The following is a 16,015-nucleotide window of genomic DNA, read 5'->3' as shown; positions in this document are numbered from 1 at the left end:
CAGAATCTCTTTTGTTTCACATCTGCATTTGTAAGAGGATTGTACTTTGGCATTAGATACACGAAATGCATGTTGATAATGAGTGTATCGTTTATGGGAGCCGCTTTGTGCGTTAAGAAAGCTGCTGAGTTTTCTACACACACAAAAAAACTAAGATATGGACATGGAACCGATGCTTGCAAGAAATTTTTAATGGCACCATGATTACCCATAAAGCCCCGCGGTTAAAATTTCGCTGTCGTTTGAAGCACAGATCAAATGCGCAGGCGTCAGGATTGCTGCCGGCTCTGATAATTACGCATGCGCGCAGTATACAAAATGTCGGGAGGAGCGGAAAGGTAAGGGCTTTTTCGACTCTAATTGAGTGACAATTGCTGTGAGAACCGGAGACTGTGGCCCGCAAACTCGGCACAGGCCAGGTCTTTATCCTATCTCTCAGCCCCAAGATCCGTATACGGGCCCCGGGGAGCTTCCGGCTAATCGGAATGGGAGCAGATAGATCTCACAGACAGAGCTGAGCTCTAGCAATCTGAATGCAAGGATTATGAACTCGGAAAAAGAGAACACAATCTCCCTATCAGCTGTTGAGGAAATCACCTTTGTTCTGCCTCCAACCGCAGCAAGAGAAAATCTGCAGCGGCTGGAAATCCAAGCAACACACAAAATGCCGGAGGAACTCAGCATTAGTACTCTTTTCCATAGATGCTGCCTGGCCTGCTGAGTTCCTCCAGCATTTTGTGTGTGTTGCTTGTTCTACCTCCTCTTGCTCTGGACTTTTCTACCAGTGAGAACATGTTTTGTCCTATTCTCTCTCGGTCCGTAATAATATCAAGCACCTTTGCCCTGGGCAACAAGCAGCTTTAACATCACAAATGTGCCAGACTCAAATGAGACAGACACTGCCCTTGTCTTCATATTCATTGGCATTACCATCACTGAGTTCACCACCATCAGTCATTGGGGGAGGGTTCAGGGGGAATATTTATGTAGAGTACAGAAACTGGGGATGCCTGTTTGCATTTTGGTGATGCAAAAGTTACTGGAGAATTTGCAAGTGGGAAGAAGTGGCGTGATATTTGGAAATCTGACTTTTTAAAGCATAGTTTAGCAAGCAAACCACATATGGACAATGTGCAAAAGCTTTGGTGAGAAAATCCTCTGTTACCCGTTCCAGGCCTGCTACATAGGTTGTGTGAGAGTGCAGATGAACTGGATCAAACCCAGAGGAGATCAAAGTTCCTATTGACAGTGATTTGCCAGCTGTTAGAATGAATGCCTCTCTATATAAAATTCACTGTGCACATCTTGTCACTGGGTAAAAAAAAATGCACAGTACAAGATTTATCTGCACAGTAGTTATTACAAATTAGAGGGGAGCTTTTTACAAATTAGAGAAGTATTGGAGGGAAGGAGGGGAGACCTCCCGTGTCCCTGATGCCCTCACCTACAAGATGTGCATCCAGCTGCAGCTTGTAACCCTGCACTTCAATGAGCTGCAACTTGAAATGGGTGAATTCCAGATCATCCAGCAGTTGGAGGGCGTGATAGATATGACATGAAGAGAGGTGAGTTACACCCAAGGGGCAGGACAAAGGAAACTGGGTGAGAGTCAGGAAGGAAAATGAGGTTAAATAGGCATCACAGAGTACTCTAGTGGCCATCCCCCACAACAACAGGTGGACCACTTTAGAAGCTGTTGGGGGTAATTACCTGGCAGAGGAGTCAAATGATGAGGGGTATTGAGCGTGTGGGTGGCCAGCAGTTTTTTCCCAGGGTTGAAATGGTTAACATGAGGGGGCATAGTTTTAAGGTGCTTGGAAATAGATACCAAGGGGATGTCAGGGGTAAGTTTTTACACAGAGAGTGGTGGGTGCGTGGAATGTGCTGCCAGCTGTGGTTGTTGAGGCAGATACAACAGGGTCTTTCAACAGCCTCTTAGATAGGTACATGTAGCTTAGAAAAATAGAGGGTGTGTGCTGGGGAAATTCGGGGCAGTTACTAGAGTAGGTCACATGATTGGCACAACATTTTAGTCAGAATGGCCTGGAATATGCTGTAGATTTCTACGTTCCATTTCGAACAGTGAAGTAACTTCTCTTCTTTAAACTGTACAGGGTCCATGATTTTAATGCCGCTTTTCCACACTCCCATAGAATCTTTGTCCATATCCTGAGTAAATAGAGAATGGAAAAATATTTAAGATCTCCCCCATCTGCTTTGGTTCCACACGTGGATTGCCATTCTGTTCTTCCAGAGGACCAACTTTGTGTCTTGCAATCCTTTTGCTCTTAATCTATCACTAGAATCCCTGAGGATTATCCTTCACCTTTTCTGTGACAGCAACCTCATGCCTTCTTTTAGCCATCCTGATTTATTTCTTATGTGTTTTCTTGCATTTCTTATACTCCATAAGAAACTGACTGCCTATCCCTGTTATGCAATTCCATTTTGTGCTTTACCAGGGTCTCAATATCTCTTGCAATCCAAGTTTCCCTACAGTTTCTATCTTTACCTTTTATTCTGACAAGCGCATACCCACTTTGTACTTTAAAAATTTTGGTTTGAAGGCCTCCCATTTACCAAGCACACCTTTGCCATAAAGCAGCCTGTCCCAATCCACAGTTGTCAGATGCTAGTGTTGATTCCAGGTGTTGATCCATGCCCTGAACACATCCACCTTTCCTACGCTGCTCCTTGTATTGAAATATATAGGGCTCAGCATATTCACTGCACCATGCTCAACGTTTTCATTCCTGACTTTGTCTGAGGCCTGAACAACATCTGTCTCCACAACCTCTCCACTACCATTCAGGCTCCCATTCCCCCTGCAACTTTAGTTTAACCCTCCCTACCCCCACCTCCCAGCATGCAGATCTATCACCCCTTTGGCTTTCCTCTCCCAGATCAATAAAAAGGACGTTCATACCAGGTACAGGCAGATAGGAACAAAAGGGGTACTTATGAAATACAGGAAATTCAAGTGAACACTGATGAAAGAAATAAAAGAAGGCATGAGGTTGCCCCAGCAGACAAGGTGAAGGAGAAACCTCAGGGATTCTGCAGATATGTTAAGAGCAAAACGATTGCATGGGAAAAAAATTAATTCTCTGGAAGATCAGAATGGTAATCCATAAGAAGGGATAACATAGACTTGGGGAGATTTTTTTTGCATCCGTATATACTCAAGAGCTGAACACAGAGTCTACAGAAGTGAGGCAAAGCCGCATCAACTTCATGGACCCTGTACAGATTACAGAGGTGGAGGTGTTTGCTGTCTTAAGGCAGATTAGTGTGGATGAATCCCCAGGGCCTGACAAGTTGTTCCCCAGGATCCTGCGGAGGACAAGTGCAGAAATTGTCAGGGCACAAGCACAGATATTTAAATAATCGTAAGTGACAGGTGAGGTACTGCAGGATTGGAGGACAGCCGATGTTGTTCTGCTGTTCAAGAAAGGCTCTGAAACTAAACTGAGAAATTGTACATTGGTGAGCTTGACATCAGTAGTGGGAAAGTTCTTGGAATGTTATGTGCAGGAACCCAATATATAAGTATTTGGATCGATGTGGACTGATTAAGGAGAGACACCATGGCTTTGTGCATGGTAGGTCATGTCTAACCAATCTTATAGAGTCTCTTGAGGAAGTTATCAGGGAAGTGTATGAAGGCCAAGCAGCAGATGTCTACATGGACTTTAGCAAGGCACTTGACAAAGTCTCATATGGGAGTTTGGTCAAGAAGTTTCAGTCACTCAGCATTCAAGATGAGATAGTAAATTGGATGAGACACTGTCTTTGGGAGAAGCCAGAGTGTGGTAGCAGATGGTTGCCTCTCTGACTAGAGGCCTGTGACTAGTGGTTGCCGCAGGGATCAGTGCTGGATCTGTTGTTGTTTGTCATCTATATCAGTAATCTGGATAATAGTGTGGTTAACTGGATCATTTTGTGGATGACACCAAGACTGGTGGTGTAGTGGACAGTGAGGAAGATTATCGTGGCTTGCAGTGCGATCTGCACCAGCTGGGAAAATGGTTTGAGAAATGGAAAATGGAATTTAATGGAGACACGTGTGAGGTGTTGCACTTTGGTCTGACCTACCAAGGGAGGTCTTTCACAGTGAGTGGTCGGGCACGGAGGAGTGTTGTAGAAGAAAGGGTCCTGGGAGTACAGGTCCTTAATTCACTGAAATTGGTATCACAGTTAGATAGAGATGGAAAAAAAGATTTCAGCCCAATGGCCTTCATGAACCAAAGTACTGACAAATATAGATGGATTTTATGTTCACTTGTAGAAGACATTGGTGAGGCCTAATTTAGAGTATTGTGTGCAGTTTTGGTCACCTGCCTACAGGAAAGATGTAAAAGGTTCAGAGAGTTCAGAGAAAATTCTCAATAAAGTTGCCAGATCCAGAGGACTTGGGTTATAAGGAAAGATTGAACAGGTCAGGGCTTTATTCATTGGAATGTAGAAGATTGAGGGGAGATTTGATTGTGATAGAGGGGCATAGATAGTGTAAATGCAAGCTGGCTTTCTCCACTGAGATTGGCTGGGACTACAACCAGAGGCCATGGGTTAAGGGTGAAAGGTGAAATGTTAAGTGGAACATGAGGGGAAACTTCTTCACACAGTCAGTCATCCGGGTGTGGAATGAGCAGCCAGCATAAGTGGTGCATGCGAGCTCGATTTCAACATTTAAGAGGTTTGTGTAGATACCTGGATGGTAAGGGTATGGGATTGGGCAATTTAAATAGTTCAACATAAACTAGATGGCCCAAAGGGCCTGTTTCTGTGTTGTAATTTTTTATGACTGTGACAAGAACCTGAAATAATACAAAAATTCACTCTAAATCCTTTTATCAGACGTGCGGACATCTCAGCAGGAATTTTTCATATGGTGTTAAAACTGTGGCACTTTAAGTTAATAATACATAAAAGAAAATCCCAGTTGCACGAGGGAATAATACCAATGGAGAGAGTCAAACTGAGCGAGGGTACAAATTGGTGATGGCAGAAATGTCCCATTCTTATAGAGACAGGAAGAGCATCAGGGAATTGATGGTCATTCCAGATACCAGCACTCTGCCCAGTCAGGAGATGATTTCTCTGTCCAGCTTGGGTTGAACCTCACTGTAACAGTGTGATACAGATCAAACCTTGGCAACTCAAGTAATTTCAACTGAAATATTGTTCTAAACCCATTGATGGATTTTGCAAATCTTTTTACAGGTTAAAAACGAGAAGGAATTTGTCGCTGTGAATCTCAAACATGACACGCCAGTTTTGCTGTCTCTGTCTGGATGTTTAAGAAGTGGAGCAAGGGATTCACTCGATCATCCTTCCTGCTCAGACCATGGAATGGATTCACTCGGTCAACTGACCAACTGGCACACCCATCATTTTACACAAGAGAAAGGCCGTTCACCTCCTCAGACAGTGGGAATGGATTCACTCGGTCATCTCAACTGAAGGTACATTAGCAAGTTCACACTGGGCAAGGCCATTCACTTGTTCTGTGTGTGAGAAAGGTTTCAGTCAGTTTTCCCACCTGTGGACACACCAGGCAGAGGCTGGTCATCTGCTGAATTTCTGGGAAAAGATTCACTCAGTCATCTGACGTAATGGCTCACCAGCGAGTTCACAGCAGGGAGCGGCTGTACACCTGCTCAGACTGTGGGAAGGGATTCAGTCAGTCATCTTACCTGCATAGACATCAGCGAGTTCACACTGGGGAGAAGCCGTTCACCTGCTCAGAATGTGGGAAGGGATTCACAGATTCATCCTGCCTACTGGTACATCAGCGAGTTCACACTGGAGAGAAGCCGTTCACCTGCTCAGAATGTGGGAAAGGATTCACTCAGTCATCCCACCTGCAGAGACATCAGCGAGTTCACACTGGGGAGAGGCCTTTCACCTGCTCAGAATGTGGGAAGAGATTCACTGAGTTATCCAACCTACAGAATCATCAGCGAGTTCACACTGGGGAGAAGCCATTCACCTGCTCAGTCTGTGGGAAGGGATTCACTCACTTATCCAACCTACAGAATCATCAGCGAGTTCACACTGGGGAGAAGCCGTTCACCTGCTCAGACTGTGGGAAGAGATTCACTCACTTATGCAACCTGCAGAATCATCAGCGAGTTCACACTGGGGAGAAGCTGTTCACCTGCTCTGTCTGTGGGAAGGGATTCACTGATTCATCCACCCGGCAGAAACATCAGCGAGTTCACACTGGGGAGAAGTCGTTCACCTGCTCAGAATGTGGGAAGGGATTCACGGATTCATCCTGCCTACTGGTACATCAGCGAGTTCACACTGGGGAGAAGCCATTCACCTGCTCAGAATGTGGGAAGGGATTCACACAGTCATCCCACCTACAGAGACATCAGCGAGTTCACACTGGGGAGAGGCCATTCACCTGCTCAGACTGTGGGAAGAGATTCACTGAATCTTCCACCCTACAGAGACACCAGCGAGTTCATACTGGGGAGAAGCCGTTCACTTGCTCAGTTTGTGGGAAACGATTCACTCTGTCATCAACCCTACTGGTACATCAGCGAGTTCACACTGGGGAGAAACCGTTCACTTGCTCAGTCTGTGGGAAACGATTCACTCTGTCATTCCAACTACTGAAACACCAGCGAGTTCACACAGGGGAAAGGCCGTTCGCCTGCTCAAAATGTGGGAAGAGATTCGCTGGATCATCCAACCTACAGAGACATCAGCAAGTTCACACTGGGGAAAAGCCGTTCACTTGCTCAGTCTGTGGGAAGAGATTCACTCAATCGTCCCAACTAGTGGCTCACCAGTCACTTCACAATGGGGAGTGGCCATAGTTATGAATCCCTGGGTTTCGTTTGCTTTGGACTGTCATTTTAAGAGAGAGAGAGAGAGAGAGATTAAGAAGGTGAATCAGTCTGACTTGCAGCTTGTTTTGTTTTAACCGAGGACACAGACACTCAGAGACAGACGGAGATGAAGGAGGCAAAATGGAAGGATCGAAACCAGTGAACTAATGGCCAAGGGTCACTGTTTGGAATTTTCCTATGCCCACAAGTGTGGGTTAATTATCGATTCAGCGTACATCAAATGTGTGGTTGTTACCTTGTTTGATCCACAGGAATGGATCTGATTTGGGGTATACTGTGTAGACCACTGATGTGTTAACCCTTGCCTGGCTGTGGTGTGGTTATCCACTTGAAGACGATACCCCTTGTGACAAGTCACTTTTGGTGATAAATTGTATGTGGGTTTGGAACAATGACAAATAAAATTTACAGCGACTGTTCTCTTGTTTTACCACCATGGAACCCGTGGAGTTCGACATAATTGCCTTCTTTCAAAATTTACCCTGGATTACAAATATCTCTCTCATCACCTATTCTGCGGTTGAACTGAACTTTCACACTTTACCATCTCAAGACTCCAAGCCTTGTTTCCCCTGAGCTCAATAGTATTGGATTTATATTTACTCACATATATACACATAACACTGTTAACTTTTGTTTATCTTGCTTAAGTTACTATATTATAAGTAGATTCTAATAAAGATAGTTTTAACATCAAAAACAGACTCCAGGTATAGTCTACTGCTGCTGGTTCGTTTCTAAAACGTTATGATTTGTAACAAAATTGGGGTCTGCATCCAGGATATGGACAGATTTGGGGCGTATTGATTAATTATCAATTTCATCCGTTTTCATTTATTTGTGTGTGGAAAATCAGCAGCAATGGATGCTGATAGACGTCTGGAATAACCAACCTCTGAGGCATTAGAGGATGCCAGAAGGATTGAGTTGTTGAGCCTTGCTAGGTTAAAACTTGCTAAGGTGAAATTGACAATGAGGAGGGCACAGATGCAGAGGATAATAGCTGAACATTATGAATTTGATGGTGTGTTTAAAGTGGAGGAGTTGGAGGTGTTTCCTGAAAGTAAACATAGTGAGCTTGAGCTCCAGTACAAGTGAGAAAAATTAAAGCTGGAGGCTGCGGAAAGGCAGAGGCAGTTTGAGGCTCGAGAAGCAGAAAAACAGAGAAGAGGCAGAAAAACAGAAGAAGGAAACAGAAAGACAGAGGCTGTTCGAGCTGGAAAAGATAAAGGGGTTGCAGCAAAGGAGTCTAGCGTTAGTCTCTGGTGATAAATTTGAGGCCAGTTGGGAAGTTAAATTGGTACCTCCATTTGATGACACAGAGGTTGATAAATACTTTCAGCATTTTGAGAAGGTTGCTCAGAGTTTAAAGTGGCCAGAAGAGGGTTGGCCTATTCTCTTATAGAGTGTAATTAAGGGGAAGGCTCAGCAAGCCTATTCTCCTTTGACAATTGATGAAACAGCTGATTATGACATAGTGAAACAGGCTGTGCTCAAAGCTTACGAGTTGGTCCCAGAATCATACAGGCAAAAGTTTAGAAATTTGAGGAAATCTGTGAACCAGACTTATCTGGAATTTGCTGCTGAGAAGTTTGTGTGCTTTAACCGCTGGTGCACATATAAAAATGTGAATGATGATATTAACAGCTTGAAAGAATTGCTTTTAATTGAAGAATTCAAAAGGTGCATCCCTGATGACATAAAGACGTATTTAGATGAAAAGAATGCTGCCACTTTGCAGGAGTCTGCTAGATTAGCAGATATGTTTGCTCTAACTCATAAGGTGAAGTTTATCCCAAAAAAGAGTTTCCAAAAGAGTAGCAGGGATCACCAGGGTAAACCAGAAATTAAAGCTGGGACTAATGACAAGAGTAAGGATGAAGGGAAGCATTTGGAGAAATATTCTGGTCTTGCTTGTTACTATTGTAAGAAAGCTGGTCATATGATGGCTAATTGTTTCGTCCTGAAGAGGAAAAAGGAAAAGGGGGCAGTCCCGAATGCCTGTGTTCAGTATGTTGAAGCACCTATAAACCCATAGGGTTCTGAAGATTCTATTGAGGCTCAGTTAAGGTCTGAGAGGTCTGACCCAGTTAAGAAGGGATTCGATCATTTTATGAGAGATGGATTTGTATTAGTAAAGGAAGAGTCAACCCCAGTACCAGTGAAAATTCTTCGAGTTACTGGTGCTTTTCAGTCACTTATATTAGACAGCGTTCTAAAGTTTGGTGATGAGACTAACACTGGTGAGGTAAATCTTATTAAAGGCATTGGAGGAGGTGTGGTTTCCGTGCCATTGCACAAGGTAACTTTACTGTCAGGGTTGGTTTCGGGACCTGTTAATATTGGATTATGCTCCAGTTTACCAGAGGAAGATGTTACTTTGCTGTTAGGGAATGACCTGGCAGATGGTAAAGTTGTTCCTGCAGTGCAGTTAACAACTGACCCAACCACTGATGACCACAGATGGATTTTAACATTTATCCTTCCTGCGCAGGAACTCGAAGTATGGTTAAAATGTCTGCCGATGCAGATGAGTTTATAGCAGAACAGAACCGAGACCCTGAGATTGAAGCTTTAAAAGAAACAGCTCTCTCAGATGATGAGATTAAGAAAGTGCCAGATGGGTATTATCTCAAGGATGGAGTGTTAATGCAGAAGTGGAAGCCACCTACTATACCTGTGAGTAAGGAATGGGCAATTGTTCACCAAGTTGTAGTTCCTAAAGTTTATAGGACTGAAATTTTAACTTTGGCCCACAGTATGCCTTTAGGTGGCCATTTTGGAGTGAATAAAACTGTAAACAGGTTTATGAAATAATTCTACTGGCCTAATCTAAGGAAAGATGTGACCTTTTGCAGAACCTGTCACACTTTTCCAGCTGTGGGTAAACCTAATCAGGTCACGACAGTGCCCCACTGCGGTTATACCTGCATGTGGTGAACCCTTTTCAAAATTTATAGTGGATTGTGTTGGCCCATTGCCAAAGACTAAAGCTGCTCATCAGTATCTGCTAACTATTATGTGTACTGTATCCAGATTCCCAGAGGCAATACCTCTCAGAAATATTAAAGCTAAAACTGTGGCAAAGGCTCTTACCAATTTTTTTTACTTTATCTGGTTTGCCTGAAGAAATCCAGTCTGATCAAGGAAGCAATTTTACTTCTGGATTATTCCAGCAGGTAGTTTATGAACTGGGAGCTAAACAAATTACATCGTCTGCGTACTATCCAGAATTACAATGGGTTCTAGAAAGATTTCATTCTACCCTCAAAACAATGATTAAGACACAATGTGTTCCACACTGTCTCTCCCTCTCACTCCGTGCCTTGTAAAGGCTTGAAAAATTCACCATCGGACGCACGCACCCACACGCCAAAAAAAGACATACTGTGTTGAAAATGGGAAGGACTGGGATGAAGGAATACATTTGCTTTTGTTCGCAGAAAGAGAGTTGGTACAGAAATCACTCGGCTTTAGTCCATTTGAATTTGTATTTGGTCATAGAGTGAGGGGACGTTTGACCTTGTTAAAGGAACAGTGGATTGATGGGGATGTACATGTTAACTTGTTAGACTATCTTTTGAGGTTCAACAATGAACTACTCCAGGCCTGTAGTCTGGCGAGACAAAACTTAAAGATTTCTCAAAACAAAATGAAGTGCTGGTTTTGTTACGAAGAATGAACAACTCTGATGGGCAGAAGGGTGCGGAGTGGCCCCTGACCCCCCCCCCCCTTTTGGAGAATCGCAAATCACTACTATTTCGATGCTGCTACCAAGGAAGTAAGAGAGAGAAAAGAAAATCTGCCAGGGCAGTTGTTATTGATAACAGCTCATGAAAGAGAATGACAGAGAGAGGGAGACAGCTAAGAGACACAGCTAAGGCGGAACGTCTCCTACTGACAAAAGAGGAGATTTAATGCTATTGTCTTTTGGAGAAGGATTGGTTACTTGGTACTGTTCTATTCATTGAAGTCACTCAGGGGACAGCCAGAGTGGGTTGGTTTGATGGGTTACGTCATTCAAACATGATTGACACCTGAGACCCCGTGAGTGGGGATAAAAGTGAGGTCTGGGGTAAAACCCCTCAGACGCACCGGTAGAAACGCTACTGAGCATCAGAAACCCTCGAGACAGAGTGGGACTTCGAAGACCGAACGAAGGGTCGGTAAATTTTAACTCACAGTGTTTTACAGCGAGGCCGGTGGGGGCTTGCGTGTGTGTCCACCCTTGCCTGGGTGACGAGTCCACCACGGAAGAACGGTCTAGCTAAAGAATGGAGGGGTCATACCTGAATGGCCACAACAATAACGCATCGACGGATCAAAATCGTAAAGGAAGGTTGGCAAAATAATAGTTGTTACTGTTCACACGTTTTCTCTCTCTCTCTCTCTCTTTCTCCAACAATTGCAACACATCGACAAACAACTACCGCAGCCTGTATGGACTGAACTGAACTTTATATTTCCATCTGACAATTCATTATCCCCTAGACAACGATAGAGCCTGTTTGATTAGTGATTATTATTATACCCACACTTTTAGGTTTAGTATTGCTAACGTATATTCTCTGTATATTCGCACTGATATTATTTTGTATATTTTTGCGAATAAATATTGTTGAAAATAGTATCACCAGACTCCAACGGATACTTCTATCTTTGCTGGTAAGGCACCCAGTTTCGGGGTTCGTTACAGTTTGATAAGCGGGCTTGCGAAAGAAAATACCAGGTGGGGATAAGGTGTTTACCTTATCTCCAATGTTGACAAATCCACTTCAGGCGAAACTCAATGGACCCTATGAAATAGTCTCTCAAATTAATAATGTGAATTATGTTATCAAAACACCCGACCGATGTAAACTAACACAGGTGGTACAGATAAACATGATAAAGCCTTATTTTGACAAGTAGGCACCATCTGTGTGTTGTTGTCAAAACGTATGAATCTGGCAACCCTGAGAATGAAACAATTGACTCGTCTGAGACTTTTCACAAGCCAAACATGGTCCCAGTTAGGCTAATGAACTCGGTTGTTCTAGAAATGCTGAGAAGGCTCTTAGAAGGTTTCTGGGAATGGATTCATGTTACCGTAAGTTCTGTAAGAACTTTGCTGGTATTGCTCTTTCTCTGACTAATTTACTGAAGAAGGGTGAAAAGTTTGTTTAGACAGAACCTTGTCAGAAGGATCGATTTGATCGATTGTTATCAGTATTTGAGATTAGGCCAATCAATGCAGTGCTGTCAGCAAATCTAATTAGCAGATTGGATCTGTGGGTGGCAACACAAGTCATGGGTGCACAGAAAGTAAAGGAGCGGGCCAAAGAGACAACCCTGTGGGTTATGTGTCCTGAGGGTCAAAGAGACAGAGGAGATGGATCCCACTGTTACCACATGCCGGCGATCTGACAGGAAGTCCAGGATCCAGCTACACAAGGCAGGGTGAAGGCCGAGGTCTCTGAGCTCCTTGTCGGTACTTCATGCCTTCGTATGGCTACTGCTCTGCCCATGACTGCAAGGAACTGCAGAGAACTTTGGAGAGCAGAGAACATCAGAGAAACAAGCCTCCACTCCATGGACTCTCCCGACAATTCCCCTCCCTCGGAAAAGCAGGCCATGTACACAAAGAAGCTCATAACCTGGACATTCTTGCTGCAAACCCGCTCCCACATTGGCGGAGAGATACAAAAGCCTTTAAGTGCGGACCACCAGGCTGAAGGATGGCTTCCTGTCTGCAGTTATAAGCCAAATGAATGATAAAATGGACTCGAACTCACAATGTAATTCGACGTGACCCTGCACCATATGTCTATCTGTACTGCACTTTCTCTGCAGCCATAATGCTTTGTTACAGTTATTGTTCTGTCGTATATCAGCTCAATGTACTGTTGAAATGTATCGATCTGTGTGGATGGTACGTCAGGGAAGATTTTCACTGTAGCTCAGTACGTGATGATAATAAAAAAATTTCCCCATTTTAATTGTGTGGAAATATTTGACTGGGTTGTTGCTTTGGAAATTCTGAAGTGAAGCTGAATTAAACTTTACACATTTATGAGAAGCTCAGATAAACATAAACGGCTAAATTTTCACATAAATGGGTCAGACACCCAGAAACATCGGCAAAACTTCAGCACGTCGAAACAGTGAATGAAACATGCGGAAAATATTACAGAAAAAAAATCATTGTCCACCCACAACGAGAGGACGTGACAGATCCGGAACTCACTGCCTTGTCTGAACGGGTGAAAGGTGAAGCTACACGTACACGTAGAGCAGTGACCCGCAGATGCTGCAGATCTGCAGAAAAACGTGAACAGGAAACGGGATGAGGACACGGGTGGAGTGACTCCCACCTGAACCGGTGTCTCTGCACCTCTCCCCTCACACGCTGCCCGACCCATCCGTCGCATTCCCCATATTATTCCATATTTACACCAGATACATGCCTACTCTTCCACACCATATCTACACCGATCCCTTCCCCTCGACCCCCAGGTCACAGAGTCACGGGCTCGATTCCCATCCCGCTGCGAAACATAATTCAAGCCGAAACAGGAAGTGTTCACGTTTCATTTAAATCAGTTCTGTGTTTATAAACACTAATTTCTATTCACATTCCTCCGGCTTCAGTGGACAGGAACACTGAAACATCAAGTAAGAAACAGCAGGAGGTGGCCATTCGGCCCCTCTAACCATCACCAAAATGGCGGCTGCTGTCCCATCTCAGCCACGTTTCAGTCCGATCCTCATTTCCTCGATCCCTTCGGTTTCCACACATCTGCCGGCCTCTTTTCTACGTGAGGATGATCACTGAGTCTTCGCCGCCCTCAGTAGAGGGGATTTACAGATATTCACCACCCTCGGAATGGAGACTTTTCCCCTCATCACAGTCCCGGACAGTCCACCCCCTTTTTCAGAGACTGGGATCCCTGGTTCAACCGGTAATAATGTTGTGCATTTCAATGTGTTCACCTCTCAGTCCTCGATTCTCTAAATGACATTTAGAGTTATCACATTTGATCTTTCTTCAAGTAATGACCCCACCACTCCAGGTGAATCTTCATTGCACTCTCTATAACAAATACTCTCTAACCTCTTTGTTCATCTTCTGCATTAATTTCCATCTTCTGCATCCCCGAGTTACCCCAACTACTCAGCTCCCACCCCTGTCACTATTTTCACCTTCCACCTCTCACTCCCCAGCTCTTGCCCCATCCCCACCCCTCACCTCTTTTCTCTGACTATTTCCCGTCCACACTCAGTCCAGAGGGAGTCCCCTGTTATGTGTCCGGCTGTGCCGTGTTGTTGATGGAGTGGGCAGCGTGGTGTTTGTCTCGATTCGGGTCACAACACCAGAATTGCCAGCGGGGTCCACACACAGTGTATCAGTCAACAGAAAACCTCTCGTCCCTGCAGTCTTTGTCTCCTGGTAAACCCAACACCCTGACAGTGTGGACCATAGATACCCCTTCCTCTCAGAGTCAGGGAATCACTCAGACAGCTGATCGCTGAGAGGAATTATATTCATTGGTCATTAAAGTTCACCCAGATTCGTTTGGACGGATTTGATGTGGAGTTCGGAATGTCACAGTGAAAGGGCCGGACGGCCGAACTCCCTCCATTGTCCAATCATCATTCCAGGTGAGGCCACACTTCACCTGTCAATCTTCCGGGGTCGCCCGTTGTGTCCGCTGCTCCCGATGTGGCCGCCTCGACATTGGTGACACCGGATCCTCCGCAATTGTGCGGGTAGGAATGTTTTTTAACGGGTGTCGATATTTTTCTTCCCTTTTGTGCGGGAGGGGATGGTTTTGGGGGTTAATGATCGGGATGCCGTCCTTTTTGATGCGGGGGGTGCGGAGGGAGTTTCATTTTATTTTTCTCTCTGAACGACTTTCATGTTTCGTGGTTCTCTGAAGAAGAAAAAAAAGCGTTATTTATGAATACTTGCTTTGATAATAAATTAACCTTTGAACCATCCACTCCGAGCGGGACTTACTTAGTCACTCAGACAGGAACAGTCTGTGAATGCTCCCACCCAATTCACCAATTCCCCTTACACCACAGATATATCTTTCCAGATACTCCCCACACAAGACAGGCTGGAGCCAAAAGTATTTACTACATGCCAGACCCTAAAGACAAATTACAAAATAGTCATAATGGCTTACACACACAGAACAGACTGACGCTGTCCTATCTCTACACATGAGTGCACAAGGAGTTAAGCATCCTGAAACCCTAGCTAGCTACCCTGAAGAAGAAATATGGCTCAGCACGGCTTCGCACATTGGTTGATCATCAGAAGTTACTTTCAGAAAAACAGGCTGCTAATGTTTAACGAAGTGTTAACCCTTTTACATACTTTATCATTCCCTCCTTTAGATCATTACATGATCAACAAAGCAGTAACTTTTAACAGAGAAAGCAAACAAGTACAGCATTGACATCTCAGTGGGTAAAAACGGCATATATCAGTAATTATAACAATGATATCTACAACCATTTGGACATAATGCAATATCATTCCCCACATATTACCGACAGGTCTTCGAAGATCACCATTTCGACCCTTCGGTGAACCCGTGTAAATCCTGCCCTACTCTCTTGATGCTGTCAGTCTCCTTGGCAGTGTGCTTGGAGAGGGATGTAACGTTAGTAGATTCATCAGGGATATAGGCGCAGCATTCTGTGTCAGTAATAGCACAGGTTCCCTCTTTCTCAGCTGGGATACAATCTAAAGCCGTACGATTCTGTAGGACTGTTTGCCGGACTGCAATCATTTCAGTGGATATTTCTGTTACTTGGGCCTGTGTTTCTGTCAGGGCCCCTGCAGTATTGTGGCCAGCTCCTCAAGTGCTGTATCCAAATTGATTATCTCTCGTGAATTCCTGGCTACTCCATAGGAGAGAAAAGCGATCATCCAAAATCGCTCAGTCTCAGTTATTCCTCTCGGCTGCTGGGTAACTGCAGTTCTGGACAGGATGCATGTTTCCCAGTATAGGAACTCAGTTTGGTGGGGGCCTGCGATACCATCCCTCAAAACACCGACAGCCACAGTCATCTCTGACTGGACCACAGTTACTCACTCTCAGTTACGCCCAGGTTTACGGCTGCACAGGTGGAAGGTCAACTGAGGAAGATCTGTACCA

The 16,015-nt window shown here is 44.4% G+C and overlaps 1 protein-coding gene across 1 annotated transcript; it reads left to right on the top strand.

Moving 5' to 3' along the window:
* Nucleotides 1-276: 276 nt before the first annotated feature.
* LOC140721731 (uncharacterized) lies at nucleotides 277-7,509 on the top strand. The gene is made up of 2 exons (XM_073036526.1): nucleotides 277-338; nucleotides 5,224-7,509. The coding sequence occupies exon 2, from the start codon at nucleotides 5,616-5,618 to the stop codon at nucleotides 6,828-6,830; it is 1,215 nt and encodes a 404-aa protein (XP_072892627.1). The 5' UTR covers nucleotides 277-338; nucleotides 5,224-5,615; the 3' UTR covers nucleotides 6,831-7,509.
* The last annotated feature ends 8,506 nt before the right edge of the window (nucleotides 7,510-16,015 follow it).

This window comes from Hemitrygon akajei, unplaced genomic scaffold (assembly GCF_048418815.1).
Source record: "Hemitrygon akajei unplaced genomic scaffold, sHemAka1.3 Scf000060, whole genome shotgun sequence".
NCBI classification, from domain to species: Eukaryota; Metazoa; Chordata; class Chondrichthyes; order Myliobatiformes; family Dasyatidae; genus Hemitrygon; species Hemitrygon akajei.
Note: the sequence above shows the minus strand (reverse complement) of the source record. Positions and strands in the feature narration are given on the sequence as shown.